The sequence below is a fragment of the Diachasma alloeum genome, unplaced genomic scaffold (assembly GCF_001412515.2).
Source record: "Diachasma alloeum isolate Michigan unplaced genomic scaffold, Dall2.0 Dall_scaffold_00294, whole genome shotgun sequence".
NCBI lineage: Eukaryota > Metazoa > Arthropoda > Insecta > Hymenoptera > Braconidae > Diachasma > Diachasma alloeum.
In genome coordinates, this window is record NW_021680433.1 from 767858 (window position 1) to 792973 (window position 25116).

Consider the following 25116-nt stretch of genomic DNA (forward strand, 5'->3'; position numbering starts at 1 on the left):
GTGTCCTATTTGAAAAAATGCAGCCAAATATCTCCTGAGGCGGACAGGTAACAAAAAAATGTTAGATACAAAAATTGTAGAGTTTCGAGGGGGTCATTCGATGCATTTATTATTTGGAGCTTCCAAGCTCATGCTTGCAAGCTGCAAGCACAAAGTGCTTTTTTTTTTAAAGGCAATCGCATTTTTCACCCCAACGAAACTTGTTCATCTTGATGAGTTGTTTTCAGATACCTCGTTATTCATGTAATTTCCTCGAATTTTACTCGAAAAAAGCCACAAAAACGAGTTCTGTGGTCAAATTGAAGATTCAGACTTTTTTAGCGTGACCCAGGATGCACCACGTGGAGGTAAAGTCTGCTTCGCATCTCTTGCGCTAAAAAAAAAAAAGAAAAAAATTGCATGAACATGTGTGCGCTATTCACTCACTGAATACATCGTGATGTGTTTAATGAAATGACAAGTGATACTAATTCATTTCTGGTTGAATTGGCACTGATTAGAATACAAGAATCCTCGAAGTAGTAAAATTATTACTATTATTATTATTATTATTAAGTAGGAAAATTATTTGATTATTGTTTACATTTAATAACTCCTGTTGGTAAACAGATCAACGGAACAATTACACCAAGATGCGCCAAGGATGTTTGAATCTTCAGTGTGACCGCAGAATTCGTTTTTGTGGCATTTTTATAGGAAAATGAGAGGAAATTACATGAATGATGAGGTATCTGAACACAATTCATCAAGATGAACAAGTTTCATTGGGGTGAAAAATGCGGTTGCCATTTTAATAAAAAGCGCTTTGGCCTTGCAGCTGCCAAGCATGAGCTTGATAGCTCAAAATAATGAATGCATTGAATGCCCCCCTCAAAACCCTACAATTTTTGTATCGAACATTTTTTTGTTACTTGCCCGCCTTAGGAGATATTTGACCCAATTTTTTCAAAAGGGACACCCTGTATATTATAAAAATCCAAATCGACTTCTGGTAATGAAAATTTGATACTCGAAATTAAGACTCCAAAATTAAGGGTCAGAAATGAAGGATCAAAATAAGGGCCACGAAGAGTATAATGAGGGTCACGAGAGTCAGATGCAGGGTCGTAAGGGTTAGAATAAGGATCATGGGGGTCATATGGGAGTCATATGGGGGTTAGCAAGCAGGGGGCGTAGCCGTAATATGCTTAGTTATTATGAATTAAAATTTCTAATACAAAAAAATTGTCATTTGGATTTCGATGATGATAATACTGTCATTAAAAAGGAAGACGTCATTACGCTCTTTTGTAACATGATAGTGGATGACTCAATTCTCTTTAATCAAGAAGGCATTAGAATGTATTTACTGAGCCATTGATGAATTTTGATGATATTTTCTTTTTTTGATGTGTAATGACCAACAGGTCAAAAAGACACATTTTTGTACTTCATTTTTGTACATCAAAGTCACAAAAAAACTGGATACAAGTATCATACACCAAGTACCTGTGTACTGGTGAGAAGTACCTCAGTACTTGTCACAAGTACTTTTGATACTCGGGACAAGTGAAAAAGGTACTTGTTCACAAAAAAATAAGCACAAAGGTACTGAGTACTTGGGTGGTTCTTTTCAAAAGTACCAAATGAACTCAATGTAAACAATAGTACTCAAATTCAGTACTCATAATTTTTTTTAGGATATCATTCGAGATTACAAATCAACATCCAAATTTTGAAGCAGAAGCCGACACAGAAAAATCTGAAGGTAAAATACGTTTGTGATATGGTAATTCACGTTTTCAAAAACGTAATTTACGATCATCGAGAAAAGAAGTGGATTAGCTTTAGCAAAATGTTTTAGAAAAAAATCGTTTAAAGTTAATGATCAAAATTGGGATTAATTTTAACCCAAAATATACTTAATTTTAGAAAAAATATTTTCTACAATCTAGAAAAATTTCAAATTGAGTGGGATTTTTGCAAAGAGGAGGGTTTTGCAAAGAGGGGTGTTGTATGAAAGGGTGGGTTATCGTTGGGGTTTTTCAAAAATCTCTTCGAAATTAAGGCAGATAGCGAATTCTTACAAAAATTTGGAGGACGGCAGGGGGTGGCGAGGAAGGGGGAAGGGGGTGTGCCTTGAAAAAGCACAACCAAAAAAAATTGAGTCGGTGAGTTTTTCAAAAATATCTCCGAAACTAAACGAGATAGTTGGGAAGTTCACTTGTAAAAGGTTCAAAAAATACTTGTCCCAAGTACTTTTTGTGTCCTTGAGTGAAATACCGCCTCTGCCGATCAAGTATAAATAGTACTGGGAGGAAGTAGCTTCACTACTTTCTGCTAATACTTTTAGTACTTTTCACAAGTACCAAAGGTACTGGTGGAAAGTAATTTTTGAACTTCTCTCAAGTACTGTTATGACTTAATTTCAGTACTTCCAATTGGTTACTTCATTGAGAAAAGCGAATATTATCGACGGATAAAATGAGCTTTCTTGCGCATTTTTGGAAATAGAAGTATTCAGAAGAAGATATTTTGTAGGAACAATTCAGTAGATTGTGATTTTTATGGGAGCTTTCCAAACCGAATTGATTTCCAATTTTGAGAATCGTAATTCCCGTTCTAGAAATCGTAATTCACGTTATTCTGATCGTAATTTACGATCTCAAAAATGTAATTTACCCGTTTGAGAAAATTACGTTTTTGAAAACGTGAATTATCACTTCAAAAACGTATTTTACCTTCAGATTTTTCTGGGTGTTCACTCGTGCTTCAATATTTGGATCTTCATTTTTAATCTTGAATAAATTCCTGAAGAAAATTATGAGGACTGGATTTGAGTACTATTGCCACTTACATTGAATTCTGTTGGTACTTTTGAAAAGAACCAGCCGGGTACTCAGTACAAGTACTTTTTTTACTTGTCCCGAGTAACAAAAGTACTTGTGACAAGTACCGAGGTACTTCTCACCAGTGCCCAGGTACTCGACACATGATACTTGCATTCAGTTCTTTTGTCAGTTCGAGGAAGTTCAAAATTTGCCTTTTCCCAGAAACCCCTTGTTCCTGGATAGAAGTATTTTTTCCGCTGTTTATAAGTAATTTTTTTTGTTTGAGTGTAACATTATTCTTCCAAGCCATTGTTTTTAAGGCAACATTTTAATTCTCCCATAAAATTTCTACGAAAGACTTCCCGGCCTTTGACAGTAACTCTTCCCCTCCCTAACTTGATAAAAGTCGGGGTAACGATTTATCGATAAGTGGGTGGAAACTTTGAAAATGAGTTTGTAAGCTTCGGGGCATAAAGTTTTGGTGCATACCATACAGAGAAGATTACCACCACATAAACCGCGGGATTGTTGGGTACTGTGCGGATGCACTGGCCACCAATTGTGGAGAGAGCAGAGTCTTTGTGGCCGTGAAAAGGGGTTATTCCGTTCTTTTATGTAAAACTGTTTCGCAACTTCTCAGCATTTGTACTCAATCATTTCTTCATGAGTTTTTTTTCTCACCACTGAGGTGAGGACAATATGTGGCATCTGTTCACGTCTGTATTATTAGAAGTAATTGAAGATGTAAAAAAAGAACCGTGGTGTGAAACATCTTTGAAATAAAAAAAAATCAACAAAATAAAGTAGTTCGAGAGTTATTGTATAAATCTTGACAATCGAAACTGGAGATTTCAACATATCACCACAGTTCACGGCCTCTAGAAACATTCTATGAAGTTTTTAGAAAAATGTTTGTATGTGTGTGTGTGTGTGTGTGTGTGTGTGTGTGTGTGTGTGTGTGTGTGTGTGTGTGTGTGTGTGTGTGTGTGAGTAAAATTTTGCCTCACGATTTCTCTGAACGAAAGGTGCGATGCAGCTTTTTTTCACACAATCGATGCGTTTCTATGTAACTTGCATCTGATTATAGATTCTGAACAATGCCTCGGCAGTTTTTTCGATTTGTCAATAAAACTAGTGGAAAAGCGTAGGACAATAACTTTTTTTCACAAAATCGACTGTTTCTCCTAGAGAAATGATGGAATTAATTTTTTTTTCATCACAATTGTCCGAGTGGAAATTGCGTCAGGCCCACCTGAAGCACAATCAGAACTTGATCAAGTTTTTCTAAGGTTCAACTGATCCGGTGATTCCTGACGAGAACCTGACCAGGTTTTGATCCAGTAGATCGGATCCGAAAAACTGCAGGAGGACTCAGATCAAGATCTGATCAGGTAGACATGATCAGGTGATTCCTGACGAGAACCTGACCAGGTTTTGATCCAGTAAATCGGATCCGAAAAACTGCAGGAGGACTCAGATCAAGATCTGATCAGGTAGACATGATCAGGTGATTCCTGACGAGAACCTGACCAGGTTTTGATCCAGTAAATCGGATCCGAAAAACTGCAGGAGGACTCAGATCAAGATCTGATCAGGTAGACATGATCAGGTGATTCCTGACGAGAACCTGACCAGGTTTTGATCCAGTAAATCGGATCCGAAAAACTGCAGGAGGACTCAGATCAAGATCTGATCAGGTAGGCATGATCTCACCCTGAGGTCAGGCTGCCTGATCCCAATTTGATCAAATTCGGATGTGATGCATTTGCTCGTCATTTGAGCGGGGTCAATTGAAGAGAAAATGATCACATTCAGATCCCGTCCACCTGACCTTAATTTTAGGTCATTAGTTTTTTCGAATATTTTAATTAACTATTATTATATTTTCAATCTAAAAAGGATCCTTATACAATAATGAAATTGATTAGGCTCTCAGTTAATTAAATTGGTTAATTAAATTAAATTCATTAAATTAATTTAATTAATCAATTTAATTAACAGACAGCCCTTCTCAAATGTACAGAGGGGAGGGATGATGATGCCGTAAATACATATTAGAGGAATATCGAACTTACACCCAAATGATCTTGAGAAAAAAATCACCAAATGTCTATCATTTCATCGTATCATGGCGTACGGTGAAAGAATTGAATTATCTTTTGTTTTGGATTAGTTATCATTGATAATTGTTATTGATACTGACAGACAGGTCATCAGGTTTTCATACATTCGACTTGATCAAGTTCGGATCCATTTGTCCTGATCAAATCCGGATCGGTCAAAGGCGTTATAGTCGCGGGTCAGTATTTCGTGATTGGAATGCGATCATCTGAAAGAGCAAAATGGAGGAAAAAATGTAACATCTCAAGACGTAGTTAACGCGACCTTCTCACCTAAAAATAGACATGTATATTCTTAGAATATGAGGAGAATATGGGGGGATGGAGTTGCTGTTATCGAGGCTTCTCGACTTTCAGTGCCATTGTTAACTACTAATGAATGGTGTTAATAATTCAGTAGCGAAGCGGTAAAACGGTTTAAGTTGATTTTGACTATTGACCAATTTTTAATGAATATCTCGAAATCAAAAGCAGATACAATTTTTGTTGTAGGCTTTTTTGTAATACTCAATTGGCTTTACAAAAAACGTGATTACGAAAATTTCGTTTTCCCCTTTAGATTCGAAGATATTCCTCGGAAACTCAGCTAGGGGCTAAAGCGACTTAAACCATTTTACCGCTTCGCTACTGAATTAAGAAACCCCATTAACCGCAACTTAAATCCTTCTATAAGTATAGGTCTAAAGAAAAATTGTTCTTTTTAATTTTCGATTTCTGAAACTAACACATTACACGAATGAGTAAAATAAAAAACAAAAATAATTATTTCCGTGGAAAACACTGTGCCTAAAGGACAATTTTTCTTTGGTTTTTCCAGGAAATAAGAAAGAGAATTTTCCAGAAAAATACATGGAAGATGAGATCAATCTCATCAATATCAATATTAGGCAGTGATTGCAAAAACTCCGTGCCAAGGACATTGGTTCTATCTTTAGTGATTTTTTTATTGAGCCCTGAATTGGCTTATTTTCATTTTTAGGAGGATTTCTTTTATTTTTGCAAAGCGAGGAAATAATTAATTTTGTGTCTGTCTACAAACCCCGAAAATATACTTGCCCACATGTAATTCATAAATTAAATTAATAATATTAATTATTTGAAAATAGAAGACAATTTTTTCGCAAAGAGCAAAAATACCCTTGCAGATCACCTCATTTTCCATGTTTATTTTGCGTTTACAATGAGTAAATGAGTCAGATAACAAAATGAGTGGCGTACAAGGAGAAGAGAGAAAGAATACCACACTCTTTCTCTCGCTGTCCTTCACGCGCGAGGCCGGTTCACACTGCTACCAACTTCGAAACCCAAAACTCACACTTAGGGCTCAGAGATAATGTGAAATATAAAAATGAAGATAGGAACTCGTTGCTATGCGTGTAATTTTCTTAATATTGACTTGAACAAAAAAGTGGACACGTCAATGAAAAGCTTGTGAGCAATTTATATGATGAAACTAAGGGTATTTTCCATGTACCTTGTCTCCTTTTTATTTTACGAGACCGAATGCACACTATAGCGCGCTGTAATTGTAACAATCATAATTGAAAATCTCAAAATTAAATTAATCATTAATTAAATTTGCCACCTCAGACGACTGGAACCAATATGAGGAATAAGCGTGACAGACTTGAGATATCGATAGTTATCGTCTTTAAGTGTATGTTCTTTTTAGAATAGGATTGAATAGGCATGATCCGGAGGTAGTGGAGGGGCTAGTTACTTCGTGGATAGATACCCCGTAGCACTCGGCCTGAAGTGTTAAACGGTCGGAGTCCAAAATTTTCCGTGGCCGATAAGCTGCCGCGTATCTCGATCGATGTACATGTATTGGTGAATCATATCCTATGGATAATGATATTGGAAGATTCAATGACCTGAAGAATATTTTTTTTATTTATTCCGTTGGCGACATGATTCAAGTAGAACTGGATTTGAATCAAGTGGAAACATCCTTGAATTAAGTTTCTTTTCTACTCGAATCCAACAGATTTCGAATTGGCACCGATTTTCATACACGGAGAGAAGAGCCATGGGAAAGCGTCCCATGTCAAATTTACGACTTGTATGTATTTCTAAAATTTAGGAAGCATTACTATACTATGGTAATGATTCCTATGGGGTATGGTATTACATACTATGGGCCATGGTAAGTCTCTCGATGGGAATGAAGCCTATGAACATAAGAGAAATTACTATATTGAATAGTACCCTCTACCATGTTAGAGGGTAGAGTGTACTATTAATTATGGTAAAGTGTCAGATCTTGGATTTTTGATTTTTTTCGCCAAAATCGAATTTTTTAGCCGGGTGAACATTGATTCCAACTATTCAAGCGACGGGCTATTCAGAACTATCAAAAGTATGCGGAAAAAGTGAAAAATGAAAAAAAAAATTTTCACCGGAGGCCAAAGTGTCGGATCTTGAATTTTTCCGGGAGGAAAGTCGGTCCAAGGATCACAAGGGTCACATGGGTCAAAGTGTCAGATGTTGGATTTTTCGCCAAAATCGAATTTTTTAGGCGGGTGAATGTTGATTCCAACTATTTAAGCGACGGACTATTCAGAATTATCAAAAGTATGTAAAAAAAGTGAAAAATGAAAAAAAATGTTTTCACCAGTGGCCAAAGTGTCGGATCTTGGATTTTTCCGGGGGGAAAGTCGGTCCAAGGGTCACAAGGGTCAAAGTGTCAGATCTTGGATTTTTTGCCAAAATCGAATTTTTTAGCCGGGTGAACGTTGATTCCAACTATTTAAGCGCCGGGCTAGTCAGAACTGTCAAAAGTATGTGGAAAAAGTGAAAACTGAGAAACCGTTTTTTTTTATTTCGTTGATTCCAACAGCGTACCGTGATAGAGAAAAATTGAAGTTACATCAGGCATGTCTGATAAAGGAAATTCCGGGGTCTTTTTCAGCCTGTTTTGAATGAACACGAGTGCTTGCTGAGTATACCGGATACGGCCAACTCGATCCGGCCATGATCAGGACCAAATAAAGTATGCCGGGAATCCTTAACTTCGAAAATTCTATAAGTTCAATACGGCGAACCTGATCCGGCAATGATCAGGTCCGGCTAAGGCATGCCGTACGGGACTTCGAAAAATTTTCACCAAAGAATCGAGATGGAAATGGTAAAGGGGGGCCGGTCGGAGGGGAGGGGGGATGATGATCAGGAAAATTATACTAATTGATATTATTCTAGATTTAGTTCAATACTACAATTTTATTGGGAGTATTATTGATATACACAAAACAAACAATGATTTTTTAGAATGATACGGTGGTCGAGTGGATCGGGTACAGAACTACTACGCGGAAGGTCCCGAGTTCAAGTCCCGCTCTCGGTGTTTTTTAAAAAAAAATTTCGACCCGCCTATTCTGGGAATTTATTTATTTATTTATTATTATTCATTTTTGGCCCAATTTAATAATTCAGTTAGTAATTTATTAATTTCTACCAAAGTCTATGCCAGGTAAGGGCGAAACCAGGCCGCCTGTCACGGCCCTTATCAGGTTTAGAAATCAGGTCCTGATCATGCTTTGCGTTACGCTTCCTATCAGGCCCTGATGTGGTAACCGTAACAGTGCCGGATCTTTTCTCCGGCACAGCGGATCAGGGTCTGACCAGCCAAGTACTAAAATTTCTACTCGGGACGTAATCTTTCCTTTATTTATGTTTCGAATATCTCTCCACGAAAATTCGAGTGGTCAATATTGAGTTCAATCAGACCGAGATTGGATTTCGAGTCAATCTAAAAACGTACGTTTCCTTCGTAAATGAACAATACATTGTGCCAGTATGTGAGTTTCCTCGATTTTTACGTGAACATCTCGACGAAGTGCAGCGGTTAGACGCGAGTGTATACGAGGACTTCCTCGCCACGCTTGCACGGCTCTGAGCCGGCAGTGAGTTTCCTTTCTTTCGTTTCGTTTCGTACGTTCCCTACTTATATTACTTACGTCCGGCGGGAGGGGAGGGGGAGCTCCATCCCGTATTTTTCGAACAGTCCACTATTGTGATACTGTCCTCTTTCGTGTGCAGATCGATACACCGTTTATTTATTGAGGCATTCGGGGGAATTGAATATCTGGAGCTGAAAACGGACTCGTTATTTCGGAGTGATGTTTTTCCCTTTTTTTCTGTTGTTTTCTTGACAAAAAGAAAATAACAGAGGCGATTGTTCGGGAGTTCGGTGGATTTTTGGACTCTTTTGTGAGGTGATTTATTATGTCATAGTGGATTTGAATATTTTCGAGCTGCCAGTTCATCACGTTGTTTGTCATTCGGGAGACATTGTGATTCGGTTTTTTTGTGATTTTTGCAATTTTTTATTAGGGTTTTGGTTTGGTTTTTGGGTTGGGAAATCTGGGATTATCTCTGGAACCAGCAGGTTTACGCAAAATTGTGATAAAACTTTTTTGGAGGATTTAGTTTCCCACAGAAAAGGTTGAGTGACATTTTTTCATTAAATGAACGGGCATCGAAATAATTGGATAACAAATAATTGATAAAATGATTGAAAGTGAATGTAACATTTTTGGTTGATTATAAGTCCATTTCGGGAATGAATTAATTTAAGAGAAAATGAGAGATATTTTGTGGAAAATTTAATTGTAGACAAAAAATGTTTTCTGATATTTAAACTGCATTATGACAAAGAAATTTTCTTTAAAGAAAATTCAATTCGTTACAGAAAAGAATCCTCATTGTTTACTAAAATAAACCATTATTGAGATATTGATAAAATGATTATAATCACTTACGAAGGTTTTGATAATGATGCATTCATCGTAGAAATAAATTGGTTTAGGAAGCAATGGATATCTGAGAATATCTTTGGAATCAATAGGTTGATGCAAAATTGTTATAAAACTTTTATTGAAGAGAATTGAGTTTCCCACAGAAAAGGTTGAGTGACATTTTTTCATGAAATGAATGAGCATCGAGATAATGGGGAAATCAATAATTGATAAAATGATTCGAAGTGAATGTAACATTTTTGGTTGATTATAAGTCCATTTCGGGAATGAGTTGTTTTAAGAGAATATGATGAGAGATATTTTGTGGAAAATTTAATTATCGACAAAAAATGTTCTCTGATATTTAAACTGGATTATGACAAAGGATTTTTTTAAAAATTCAATTCTTTACAAAGGAAAAATCCTGATTTTCTGCTAAAATAAACCATTATTGAGATATTAATAAAATGATTATAATCACTTACGGAGGTTTTGATAATAATGCATTCATCGTCGAAATAAATTGGTTTAGGAAACAATGGATATCTGAGAATATCTGTGGAACCAGTAGGTTGACGCAAAATTATTATAAAACCTTTATTGGAGAAAATTGAGTTTCCCACAAAAAGGTTGAGTGACATTTTTTCATGAAATGAATGAGCATCGAGATAATGGGGAAAGCAATAATTGATAAAATGATTCGAAGTGAATGTAACATTTTTGGTTGATTATAAGTCCATTTCGGGAATGAGTTGTTTTAAGAGAAAATGATGAGCGATATTTTGTGGAAAATTTAATTATCGACAAAAAATGTTCTCTGATATTTCAACTGAATTATGAGAAGGGATTTTTTTAAAAGGAAATTCAATTCTTTACAAAAAATACTCTGAGATTGTCTGCTAAAACAAACCATTATCAATACATTGATGAAATAATTATAATCACTTGCGAAAGTTTGGATAATAATGCATTCATCTTAGGAATAAATTAGTTTAGGAGACAATGATGAGGTGCATTCCCTTGGCGAATTCAATTCTAGACCAAAAACATCTCTTGATATGATTTTTTGAATGTCTTGGATGTGTTTTGGATGTCTGATAATATCTCTGGAACCAGTAGGCTGACGCACAATTGTTATAAAACCTGTATTGGAGAGAATTGAATTTCCCATAGAAAAGGTTGAATGACATTTTTTCCTCAAATGAACCTGCATCGAGATAATTGGAAAATAAATAATTGATAAAATGATTTGAAGTGAATGTAGAATTTTTGGCTCATTATGAGTCCATTTCGGGAATGAGTTGTTTTTAGAGAAAATGATAAGACATTTTTTTAAGAAAATTGAATTCTTAACAGACGAAATTCTTTATGATTGTCTGCTAAAACGAACCATGAAATGATTATAATCACTTGCGAAAGTTTTAATAATGATGCATTCATCTTAGGAATAAGTTGGTTTAGGAGCCAATGATGAAGGGCGTTTCTAATAGGGTTTGGATATCTGAGAATATCTCTTTCTCTTTCTTTTGAATTTTCAATCTGTTGCTTAAGTTTCGTGATAGGTTTGAAAATCGAAATTGTCATTGAAAATTCAATGATCATTCGTAATGGACAACTTAATTTTATTGAATTTCCACGATAAATCAGGAATTCCCTGAGCAATTTAGTCTGAAATTGAATTCAAGCTCAAAGTATTGAATATTCAAATGCATCTGTTACTTGAATTTCAAAAAATTTCCATCCTTTATTTCGTAATGTTTAAAAGAAATTCAATTCTTCAAAAAGAGAAATTTTTTCTTCAAGTTTACGTACTCAAATAGAATAAAACGTGGTTCTCCCAAACTAGCCGATTGGAAGGACGAAGGAGTCATTATTATGGTTTTGAAAATTAATTCGCATCATTTTATTTATATCTCGATAATGTTTGGTTTGAGGACAAAATGTTAAATTGTAACGACTCGCTACACCCGAACACGAGAATTCGCCTTGACCAGCGTCGACCGGAATACACAGGCGTCTGAGTCCCACACGCATGCAACACGGCACGCATTACCTTTGTAATATTTGATCCAATTACGAATACGAAGTCAGTCTGGCGCTGACCGCCGAATGAAGTGGAGTTTATTGGTCACTCCATACCTCAAAATTTTTGAAGTGTGAAATTCCTCATCTCAAAAAAATTGAAAGAAAAATAAATCGGTAGCGAAGTGGTAAAACGGTACAACTCAATTTTGACTATTGACCAGTTTTCAATGAATATCTCGAAATCTAAGGGAGATAGCAAGATTGTTGTTATAACCTTTTCTGTAGAGCCGATTGAGTACTACAACAAATGTAATTACGAAAATTTCACTATCTCCCTTAGATTCAGAAATATTCCTCAAAAACTTAACTGGGAGATACAGATAAGTCGAATTAAACTGTTTTACCACTTCGCTACTGAATTGTTCTACAATTTTATCAAAACTGTATTTTTTTTCAATGACCGACTGAATTACATCTAGATAAAATTTTGGATGAATTTATCTCACGAAAGGAGAGAAGAAGACGCCTGTTTGCAATGTCACCTCCAAAGTCTGACAGACTAATTAATAAACAAAATAAGTGAAAAGTATTACAATGTTCTGAGAAAATTAGAAGGAAAGACGGAAAATGAGACCATTTGAGCCTCCTGATGATCCCGCCCGTCTATCCCGGTTGACCCTTGTGACCCTTGTAATTCCAGAAAAGTTTATTCCAATTTACACCTCAAATCTTCACGTTCCGCCGTCCCTGCGATCACCCGACTCTACGTAACATCTTTACTTTTGTATGTACTTCTAGACGCGATTGAATAAACAATAATTAAGTTAAACGAATTGTCACGCAGTGGATTGACTATACTTCCCGATACAACTAGCTTGATCCCTATAAAAGGACAATCTTATTTTCTTCGAATTTTTATTGTTTAATATTTTCCGTGAAATATAAAAAAAATAAAGATAATGTCAGTGATATCCTTTGATCTCTATTGATGCAACGAAAATTCCACATTATGAAATATTAATTAATGGAATGCTCCGTGGTAGCGTTATTAAAGTTATAAAACAAAATTTACATCACGTTTTCTCTAAAAATACGATACATCCGGTAGACAATCCTTTCCAACCTTCTAGCCTGACTGACTCGATTCGTGCGAGTTACCGCGCGTGCTCAATACCTTCTTCCTTGTACTTGTGGTGTTACGATTATTATGCTCATTTCTGAAAAGAAATTCTCCAAACAAAAAAAAAGCAAAAATGTTGAAAAATGAAGAAAACGAGTGAAAATTAAAATTAAAAAATTTAAAATGTCTGAGGAAATAATTGGTATTCAATAATTGAAAAAAAGAAGAAAATAAAAACTCACAACTGAAATTCGGAGGAACAATTATGAAAAATTTTCTGTGTTTATGCTTTTCTGTTTCAGTTATTCGATGAAAACTTTTCCGTCGAGTGTTTTTAATATTTGATTTTTTTGTTTTTGTCTGGCGGGATAAAACTTATAAAAAAGATGTTCATAAATATTTTTATAGGGGAGAGTGGGGCAAAATGGAACAGCCGAAAAACGACTATTTGACACAATTCAAGAAAAAAAAAATTTTGTTTTGCTTGAATGGCATCAAACAGTCGAACTTTTGACTGTTTTATTTTGCCCCGCTGTTTCATTTTGTCCCACTCTCCCCTTTATCTGCTCAATTCTGAGATATTTTCCAAAAAAGTACAAAGGGGAACGAATAAATAATAAATAAATAAATCTCGATTCACACTTGAAAATGAATCGAGATAAACAATCGATTTTTTCAAAAATTAAAAAATTCAAAATACTATATTTCGTTACGAGTGCGGAAAAGAGTTCGCCTTCACTCGCCTTCGGCTCGTGCTATAAACCTCCCACGAGCCAAAAAACACTTTTCCCACGAGTATCGAACGATATTTTTCATCACAATGTGTGGAAAAGGGACGTTTTAGGCACGCAAAGTGTGCCTAAAAAGTTACTTTTTCGCACAGCGTGATGAAATAGTATATTTCGTAACGAGTGCAAAAAAGTATTTTTTGGCGTGTGGGAGGTTTATATCACGAGCCGAAGGCGAGTGATATAATCCCACGAGCTAAAAAACATTTTTTCACGAGTTACGAACAATATTTTTCATCACAATATGGCGGAAATTGGACTTTTAGGCACGCGGAGCGTGCCGAAAAGTTCACTTTTCGTCACAGCGTGATGAAAATATAATTTATGGTTGAAATTTTAATTAATATCGATGGATAGGGCTCAAAAATACTTCCATTTGAAAAAAATGATTCAATTCAATGATTCAATGATTCAATTTTAGATCATAATAGTTTGATATAGCCCAAAAAATCCGAAACTTAAGGATGTTCTACACCCTTTCTGCCAAAATTCACGTTTTTAAAATTTTTCTGACAAACTTATGATGGAATTGACGTGAAAAAATATAACTTTTTTGCGTTTTGTCATTATTTAATGACTGACGAAATTTTAAGGTGGTGCGAACATTTTCCTGCGTTTTCTCTAAACTTTTAAAAAGAATCACAAAACTGTAGAAAAAACGCATGAAAATTATCGCACCACTACGCAACTTCGTGAGCCATTAAAGAATGACAAACCACAAAATCGTTATATTTTTTCACGTCACTCCCATCGATAATTTGCCAGAAAAATGAAAACAACGTCAATTTTGGCTAAAAGGGTGTCGAACATCCTTAAATTGGAACGATTACAATATTTCCATTAGGAAGCAAAAATCGTTCAAGTCAACAGGAACACACTTGGAGTTTTTCATTTTTTTTCAGTCTTTATTTTTCTTTTCTTCAATTACTGTATAACAACTTTTTCTTCGAGGGCTTTTAATTTTTTCATTTTACTTCATAAGGGCATGGGACCTGCGCAAATATTTATTTATATTTGCTCATTTCTCAGATATTTCCCAACAAAATTTACCGCAGAGGAATCGATCGTTGAAAATGATATGTAATTCATCCAAATCATAACACGTAATCAGGAGATATCGAATATTCCATGAGGACTGTAAGGTAAAGTGAAGCGGAATTTCTCGAATCGTCAGTATCTCAATATATCAATTTATCAAATTCATACATCAATTTAAAAAATAACTAGCGTGTGGACAAGGATTTTGATCGAAAAAGGAAAAATTGAAATATCTCTATAATGTAGTATAGATGGGTATATATATTTTTATTGTTTGAGATAGAAGACATCGAGGCGAGTTTGAAAAAAAAATAATTGAAATCGGATGGATAGATTCTGAGATATATACGGAAAACGTTTTTGATACAATATTAACCATCTCTTAAACTAATCATCCGATTCAGCCCATCTTCAATCCCATCCATTGCAGTACTAAGAGGCAGACTTGTACCAAATTTCAAGTTGATATATCAATTAAAAAAATAATTAGCATGCGAACAATAATTTTGAGCGAAAAATGGAAAAATTGAAATATCTCTGAAATTTAGTATAAACGGGTATACGTATTTCGATTGATTGAGATAGAAGACATCGAGACGAGTATTAAAAAAAAAAATAATTGAAAACGGATAGATAGATTCTGAGATATTTACGAAAAACGATTTTGATACAATGTTGAATATCTCCTAAACTAATCATCCGATTCAGCCCATCTTCAAGAAAATCGAGAAATCCATGGAATACAATGCTTCTATTCCGAAGCAAAAACAATTTATTAATTTATTTCAAATAAATATTTTTTTTAAATCAAATGAACAATTCATTTAGTTCAAATAAAAAAATTTTCTTAATGTAAGAAAACTGGTTATTTTGTATAAATAAAGAATCTATTTGCATCAAATAAAGATTTACTAATAGTAAAAACCACATTTATTTAATATAAACAAAACTTCAAATAAATTGTTATACGATATATTTATTGAATCAAATAAATCATTTTTCTGGGTGTACATTTTAGAAAAAAAAACGTTCAAGTTAATTTTTGATAAATCCTACCTCCAAACCTTAAGGGGATGGCAATATTATCATGAGAATCTCTTTTGTAGAGCAGAACGAGAGCTACAAAAGAAAATTGTTCCAATGAAAATATTTTCAGAACACTCCATAATTAAATCTCTTGATTGATGTACGTTAAAACAATTGTTTGTGTTGTTCTCTTTCGCAGTTTGAGAGAACTAGTGCTTGATCGTAATGGGATCAAGGAATTACCGCCCGAAATTGAACTTCTAACGGAACTGAGGAGCATCTCTCTGGCCGGAAATAAGCTAACGAGTTTACCATCATTTCTGAAAATGCGGGCACTGACTCTGGTGAGTACATCCCAATTTTGCATGCCAAAATGGATGATAAAAATCTAGAAAAAAATCACATCTATTCTAAACTCTTGAACCTCTTCATTGTTCCACTTTGATTGCGATAAATATTTCTCTTTCATCGTAAATAAAAAGTCCTCTCAGTTTTAATATTCAGTTTGTCTTTTCTTTGGACCATCAATCTATTTAAAAATTCTATATTCCAATGATTTTTCGCAAATTTTCCTCGGATTTTCCCTTATCGGAAAGCTTGGAATAAAAAGGAAATTTTTATACATCAATTATCAATTATTTTTTAAATAACAAATCGTTTGAAAATTTTGTTGTTATAAAATTTGTGGAATAATTCGTATAATTGAATTCACTTCAATGATTTTTTTCAAAATTCCCAAATACGGATGATTGAAGAAAATACTTCTTGTTCATCATAAAATAAAATATTCATTGTATTTAAGCATTCCATCCTTTTTTTCTTGAAAACATGAATTTATTGACAAATTCTACATTCGCACCATTTTTGGAAAATTTAGCGGGAATTTCTTTGCTTCCAAAAGAATGGAATAATATAAAAAAATGAAAATAAGATTTTTACGTATCAAGTACCAATTATTTTTTAAGTAACGAATTATTAATTATAAATGTTCTGACTGAAAAATTTGTACAATAATTCGTATAATTGAATTTATTTTTATCATTTTCAACTTCAGACCATGAATCTATTAATAAATTCTACATGCATACGATTTTTCGCTAATGTTCCTCGGATTTATTCGCTACGAAGATAACAAGATAATATAAAAAGATGAAAAAAAAATTACGCGTCAAGTATCAGTTATTTTTTAAATAAAAAAACATCTGAAAAATTTGTTATAAAATTTGCACAATAAGTCCTGTAATTAAATCAACTTCTACGATTTATTTTCTAATTCTCAATTACTCCCGGTTGATGAAAAAAAAAAACTTCTTGTTCCCCATGAATAAAAAATCCATTCGGTTTGAATATTCTGTGATTTTCTTGTTCAAACCATTAATTTTTCGTCAATTTTCCTCGAATTTATTCGCTACTAAAAAAACAACAGTATAAAAAAATGAAATCAAATATTTTACCCATCAATTATTGTCCAAATATCAAAATCATCTGCAAAAATCGTCGTAAAATTTGTATGATAAATCCTATAATTAAATTTACTTCTACGAATTTTTTTCACAATTCTCAAAAGAGCAAATAGTTAAATTCAAACATTCATTTGATCTGGTCCTGCAGAGAGAAGAGTTAATTTTAAATTCGTTCACGACCCAGCTTTCGCCGGGCACACAAAAAATTGTCTTATAGACTCATCAATTGTTCCCCTCCACGGAAATCTTTAGTAAAAGGCGAAAGATTTATGCGTGTTTTGAAGGGAAACCAGAGTGACATTTCAGCGTATCGGTAGATACTTTCTCAACTAAAATGCGGAAATTCACCTGCGGAAACAGAAGCGATCATTCGCCATCCCGCGTAGTTGTCGTGAACTACTCCACTCCGACGGCGGCGTGGCGCGCGCACGCAGCCTGGGTTTGAATTCAAATCGATATGCGCCGCATGCGAGAGGGTTACGGCTACACTCGGCATTGCTTCATGCGTTTTGGGGCGTAAAATACGAAATTGGAGGATGTTTTTCCGACAACCGATGCAAAAAAAAGTTATTAACAATGTAGAGGTGAAAATAATCTATAAAATGACGATGTGTGACTTTTTAGAAAAAACGATTTTTGGATAAATTGCTCTATACCAAGATGTATTGAATCGATCGACACCAAGTTTTATACACAAGTGTGACTCAATAATACTAATTAGTAGCCAGAATCTCATATGTTTATTCCAAGTTTAAGGCGTATTATGGAACGCCACATTAACTCTCAATTGAAAAAATTTGAAAAACGTGAATATCTCGAAAACTTTGTATGAACGGGTATTCATATTTTGATTGATCTTGATAGGGGGCGGCAAGACGAGTATTATGAAATAAAAATAAAATTAATCGGACCAGTAGCTTGGGAGATATTGAACAAAACAGGTTTTCACAAAAAGCTGAATATCTTCTAAACCACTTGTCTGAGTTCGCCTACCCACAATCCTGTCCTGTAATATCATAAGAGCTACAATCTCACCAAATTTCAACACCCTATCAAAATTTTTTCGGAGGTTATCGTGCACAGAACGATTTTCTCATAAAAACGAAAAATGCCGATTACCAAACTGTCCCTAGTTATATAGCAATATTGTGATTTGATTTGATAGATTTGATTGATTTGATTTAATAGGTTTGATTAGCGCAAGGAATATTTTGATGTAAAAAAAATTAATATCCAGTGTATCACCCATGTGTAAATATCATCTAAACGAGTGGATTAAATCCACAAATAAATGTAATTTTATTTAACTCGTGCATCATTTAATTTCACTAGCACACACAATGGAAACACTTTCCAAATCCACCCTAAAATTAGCAGCTCACCAAACAAACCTTTTTTGTAACCCTCAATTGGCTCTACAAAAAAGGTCATGATAACAATTTTTATATCTCTTTTAGATTTCGAGACATTCGTCAAAAACTGGCGAACAGTCAAAATCGACTAATCCGGTTTACCGCTTTGCTAGTGAATTGTCCTTAAACATTTCTCTCTGAACCCTGAAAATGAATAAAAATGCGAAGAACAAAAATATCACCAAAAATATAAAAATACTGTATTCACATTTTAACCACCAGTTAAAATAAAATTCCTCAAACTTACTGATTACAGGATGTCCTTTCCAAAGGTGACACCGTAAAACTGAAGGATGAAAAAAATAATCACAACAACCTCCACAAAGTGAACCTCCGTAACAATCAACTAAAAGGGAACATAATTCTGGGTAATTACGGGGTAAGTACATTCATCACCATTAGTCAACCCTAACTGAAAATAATTTTCATCACTTTCATCATCATTTATAACTCTCCGGTATTTGTCACAGAATTTGACCCATTTGGACGTAAGCGAGAATAGCATCGAGAAATTAGATGTCAGTGCTTTACAGGAATTACAGAGTGCACGCTGTGCCCGTAATTCTCTAACGGAATTAACTCTCTGTGGAAGGAATCTCGTGTCACTCATTGCTGGAAATAATAGTAAGCTCGGTGATATGCAATTAATTAATGTCGGTTTAAAATGCAATAATTAAATCTTTTATGTCATTCTGTGGAGTAAATCGAGTTTATCGCACGAAGTAACATAAAATATTATAGACCGCTCGGGGATAAATTTCATTTCCTACGAATGAGAGTAGGGGAGCTGGTGCATGTATCCCCCACCTAAGGAAAATAAGTCGTTTTTCCAGCCTCGCACTCTACAAGGAGTCGCAAACGGTTAGAATGGGTTGTGGGAGGTGTTTACTCGAAGATGTGAAGAGGACAGATTTTTTACTAACATTAAACATATTTAATTATGTTATTCATTTGCCATCGGCCAGTGAGCGATGGAATCGAACTTTGAGGGTAATACCGCCCGGCATGCGCCCAATACCGCCCACCTTGTTTTGATGACTTTTTTGAGCAATGCAGACTAATTGTTATAATTTTTCCTATTTTCATCCTTCGTTTCCATTCTTTGGCTCCATTTTGAGAAAGATTTCACGTGAATAATAATAAATTATCCTGAATTTACCCGATGTTCCAGTGGCCACCGACTGCCCCAAACAATCGAGCTGTCACTCGACCGCCTTTTAGCTGCAGAATCTAGCAATTCTATAGAAATCCTGAACGGTATTACCCACAAACTCTGGGCGGAACAACCCACAAACGCGGAGGCTGATAAAATAGCCAATAATAACTGATGAAGATATTTTTCTGCTATCGAAAAGTTTGCAAGGGATGTGGAAATGTATAACGAACATATATTTCGCACTCCATTCAATTATGAACCAACTGGAAATTTGAAAAATCTTGAATTCTGGGATCGAAATATTTTAAGAATTCGGTAGGAAATGATTTTGATTTTGTTTAACGATATTTCCCAGGGAAAAAATTGCAAATTTCTATTGAAGTTACTTGTTGTTATCAAATATTTGCATAATGAAAAAAAAAAAAAATTTCTCAGCGAATCCAGAGAAATACGGGTGGGCGGTATTACCCGCTGGGCGGAACAGGCACCAGCTCCCCTATTCATATTCGTCGAAAACTGAATTTTTGTGCTCTAATGTACTATAACGACACTTGGGGCTAATTATTTTTGTCATTTCAATTATTGTTTTTTTTTTCAAGAATTGAGGAAACTGACTATTGAACCTGTACCGACGAATTTAGAGCATTTGGACGTCTCTTAGTAAGTCAATTATTTATCCATTAATCATTACAAATTAATTATTGATAGATTATATGTTGTGTGACGTGGGAGGTTTTCGTCCTCCCTTAATCAAGTCGCTTTTCGACTTGAAGACTATGCCTAGCTAGTCTCGGTACGAGCTCACGGGGAGTTCGCCCATTTGGGGAAGTTCAGGAAAGGATTGATAAGGGTGTCGTCCCAATAACCAAACACCGATTATTAAATGGATCAATATAATAAACTGAAGCTAATAATTCAATATAAAATCAAAGTAATAGTGGGTTCGGCATCGCGCGCGGTGGTAAGATTTTTGGCGAGGAGTGGACATCCGTTCAAATCCAACTTCTCCCGTACTCTGCCTTGATTTAGAGCTTGAATATCGTTACTAGCTTGAAATGCTTCATAAACATTCTTACGGTTTTTCATAACTAACACAGCCATATGTCATCACTGACAATGGCTACAACAGTCAAACAGCTCCATTCTAAGAAGCTGGACTCAAGTGTCAGCGTGGGACTGTTTATTCAGCCCAGCCAGTTTGCCTTATTTTCACCAGAAAATATAAATTGAACAAAATCGACGTGTGGATATCTCCACACGTCGCAGTTGTGAAGGTGAAATACCACGAAAAACGACTATTCAGCAGAAAGTATTATTTTTGTTTTATCCTATGTCCATGGAAGAATTCATGAAAAAAAATACATACATACAGGCACCATCTAAAAATCGGTCATTTGGACTTTTCAGACCATATTTATTTACCCTGACACAAAAATTTGGAAACTTAATTTTGAACAATTACGAAGCTTGCAGTCGGAAGCAAAAAGACAAATAACGTATCAAGTAACGGTCATATGCCTTCTGACAGAAAGGCGGATCTCTCTCCTCTGACCCGAAAACATCGAGAAAGTTTTTTTGCAGAAAATTTTTCTCTAAAGAAAAATCTTTTCAATTTCAAATATTTGAACTAACGAAGAACAATCCTTCACAGTTTTTCCATTTTCTAATTAAATATAGGATCATCATCGAATTAAAATTCGAAGAATTCACTCCGTTGGGGAGATATCGTTTGAAGTCTCCAAGTGCACGAGGAAGGCTCACCTAACTCCAGAGCCTTTTACAAAGATTAAACTTGACTTATGAATGACATTGAATGTTTTAGCAACTGTCTGGATGCACTGCCGGAGTGGATATCCGATTTGCCAGGGTTGCGTGCGCTCTTTGCATCTCACAATGATCTCACAGCCCTGCCAGACCGCCTATTATCACAGCCATCGAGGCTTGAAGTACTTCATTTGCCTCACAACAGATTACAGGCCCTTCCACCCCCCCGTAAGCCCCTCAACATTGTTCATCTGACCCTCCAGGGTAATGCATTAACAGCATTACCGATCACGTTCTTCCAGAATACAGAGAGGTAATTTGGGAACATTTTCAATTAATGAAATGGATTCCTGTGAAATTATTAATTGAGGAAATTAAAGGGATCGATTATTTTATTTTTATGATTAATATTTTTCTTTGTCTTCAGTTGAGGGTCAAATGACCTTTTCCTAAGGGTTGATTCAACCTAGACGTCTTTAAGGGCCATTATTTGTACCTCGATACCATTTGACCCTCATTTTAAAAAACAAGACGGACTTTTGAGAAAAATTGACATCGGACTGGTAGATTTTGAGATATTGAGCAAAGGAGTTTGACATACAATTTAATAGATATTCAATTTTGAGATCTGAATCGAAGGGAGATAGCGAAATTTTCATAAATACAGTTTTTGTAGCTCTCAATTCGCTCTACACTGACAGAAAAAAACAATTTTATTAAGAGAATTTTATTTGAATCAACTGTCATTTGGTTGTTAATTTTCAAATGAACATTTAACAGTGAATATCAGTTATTTCTTCTTGAGATACATTTGATTGGGAGAAATCGAACTTCTCTGGAATCGAAGTTCCTTTTATTCGTCGCAATAATGAGAGTATTTGATTTCTTTCTAGCCAAAAGTTTGCCAACTCCAGGAATTCGTTGGTTTACTCAAAAATCAAAATTCTTCTCATGACTAAATACGTTGTTATCTCAATCAACACGATCATACGTTGTTTCAAGTAAATTATAATTGAAGTGAGGATTTCTTATGTCGAATCAGGATGAATATTGTTACGCGGAAAAAGCTTTGAGATTGTAGTAAGATGTCGTTGAGTTGAAAGAAGTTTATATTTCTTGACTAAAAAAATTGCATTAGTTTACAATAACAGAATCACAGATTACGGCAATTCAACACAAACTTGGATATCACAAATTTCGTTCACTGTGATGTACGGAAAGTTCTATTTAAACATCGGCTTCATTCGAGAACACAACATTCAATTCATTCCTCAATCTAATCATCTCCTAGGTACGAATTTTTGATCAATTCATGAAAGTAGAAAAATTCTCGACTGGAGATTATATTAAGTTAAAAAACAGAACTTTTCCATTTTTGTGGTGAATACATGTGACTTGACGCCGAGGACTGTTTTATTTGATTCAAGTAAATGGATCTCAAGAAGAAATAATTGATATTCACCGTAAGACCTCATTTATTTGAAATTGGTGCAAGTATATAATACTTGTTCCAAGAAAGAAACATTTCAATAAAAATATTTTTTTTTCGTCTCCCATGTAATTCGTCCAGGCTGAAAGTACTGAATTTATCCAACAATCGGCTGTCAGAACTTCCGTACAACGAGGAAGCTGCCAAAAATCGCATATCTCCGTCTCTCGAAAAACTTTACTTGACTGGTAATTGTCTAACGGATGCTGCAGTCGATGCCTTGGGCAAACTCTCAGCACTTCGTGTACTTCATCTGGCTTACAACGTCCTGGATACTCTCCCAGAGAGGTATGACGGAGATTAATGTTTCTTGGGATTTTGTTATGCGAAAATTTTCTAAATTAATCAACCATGTGAGATGATTTCCAATTGCTATTCAGTTTTACATAGCCCTGGAGTTTCAAAAATTATGATTGTACAATCAAAAAAAACGTTGAAAAAAAGCTAAACATTTTCAAAGAGCGTTTTTGAATAATATTGGAAAATAAACCCAATAGGGAGGGAATCGCAAATTAATAATTTGATGTATCTAATGGCTGTCAAATCGTTAGTTACCATAATAAATTATCCATTCACTATTTCCTCTCTATCGGATTTGTTTCTTAATCTTTATTAAAAACGCTCTTTGAAAATGTTCTGTTTTTTTCTACTTTTTTTGATTGTACAATCATAATTTTTAGGGACTCCTGCGTGATGTAAAATCCAATGGAAATTGTGATATATTTTATATTATGAAAATGGAAAAACAATCGAGGTAACATTCGAACGATAATCCACTCGGGCCTTAACATAGTAATTTCGAGGTCAAATGAAAAATTACGACGCGGCGAATGAAAAAATACTCGTGACGGAATTAGAATATGATGGAGTCCATAAGAAAAATTACTGCGGAACATGGTAAAAACTAAGATTCGGTATAATAGAAAGTGATAACTCAGAAGGTAAAATTTCATTTCTCACTAGTAAAATTTATGAGCATAATCATGATTTTTTACTTAGGTGATAAAAAAAATTCCCCCTTCCCCTCTTTCAACACGAATATTCGTAGAAGAGGAGAAAGGAGAGCGTTTTTTTTTCAAGCACCGCACAGAGAAAAAAAGTTGATGAACTTTAAATAAAAGTGGCTAAATGTTAGAAACTTCATAACAATTGCCTATGGAAACGGGAGGATTTTCATTTTTTGCCGCTCGTGTCTGCAGGATTTTTCTTTAGTCGGCACATTTACTGAAGGATAATCGGGCGAGCCCGGAGGGTTAGGGAAAAAGCAGCCATTTTTTCTTTTTTTTTACATCCTATTATATTATTTACTATTACTATTACTATTAAATTTACTAAATCAAATTTTGAAGTTTTTCCGGTATGGTCCTGGATTACGACGTTCACATAGTAATTCTTCATTTTATATTCTTTTCATGTACGCACATTTAGGACCACATTTAGTTACCCTACCAAAAAAATTGGAAACTTAAATTTGAGCGATTACAAAGCTTCCATGCAGAAGCAAAAATAGTACAAGAGAGTAGTGAAATGATGATAAAACAAAAAAATAATGCATTCGGAAGCAAATTGCTAATTTACGGGCCCCAATAAATATCCTCATTTATAAAAAACGCAATTATCCACTTGTTTTAACAACTTGAGTTCTATTCATTCGATTTTAATTTACCGAGCGCCAAAACATTTCGTTTTCCACTGCCGTTCCCCGACAATTTGAATGACGAAATAATTTGAAAAGAACAATTCAACCAGAAAACAGAGATGAACAAGTTTCCGCTGCGAAAGTCCCTCTGAATTAATTATAACAAACATTCTCCCTCTTCCCGTTATTTACTCCGTAAAATGCTCATGGTACAGTATCCATTTATTCCTCACAATCAGATATTACACGACTCGTATTATTTACGACGCGATAACAGTTTGTAACAAGTTTTAATATCCTCTTCCAGCTGTATCGCATCGTGGCCCGATTTGGAAGAGTTAGTGCTGTCTGGCAACCGTCTGCAGTACCTCCCGGACAATGTTGCGAATTTGCAGCATCTACGTGTACTGCGAGTGCACTCTAATCGACTCCTGACCTGTCCTACATTCAACAAAACAGGGTCATTAATGGTAAGATCATGATTTTGTGATTGAGGTACTCCAGTGACCGGATTTTTTTCCCCGTCAAAA

General features: G+C 34.9%; 1 protein-coding gene and 1 non-coding gene across 2 annotated transcripts in view; one reads left to right on the forward strand and one right to left on the reverse strand.

Moving 5' to 3' along the window:
• The window catches only part of LOC107039120, a 163919-nt gene that overhangs the window by 129606 nt on the left and 9197 nt on the right, over positions 1–25116 (forward strand). The window contains exons 8-14 of the mRNA XM_015258589.1: positions 15863–16007; positions 18795–18917; positions 19009–19162; positions 20294–20354; positions 21517–21771; positions 23029–23235; positions 24894–25056. Of these exons, the coding sequence (XP_015114075.1) occupies positions 15863–16007; positions 18795–18917; positions 19009–19162; positions 20294–20354; positions 21517–21771; positions 23029–23235; positions 24894–25056 (1108 nt within the window). The remainder of the gene's footprint in view (positions 1–15862; positions 16008–18794; positions 18918–19008; positions 19163–20293; positions 20355–21516; positions 21772–23028; positions 23236–24893; positions 25057–25116) is intronic.
• LOC114841271 lies at positions 17304–17424 on the reverse strand. Its single transcript, XR_003783081.1, has one exon. It is a non-coding gene; the product is annotated as a U5 spliceosomal RNA (small nuclear RNA).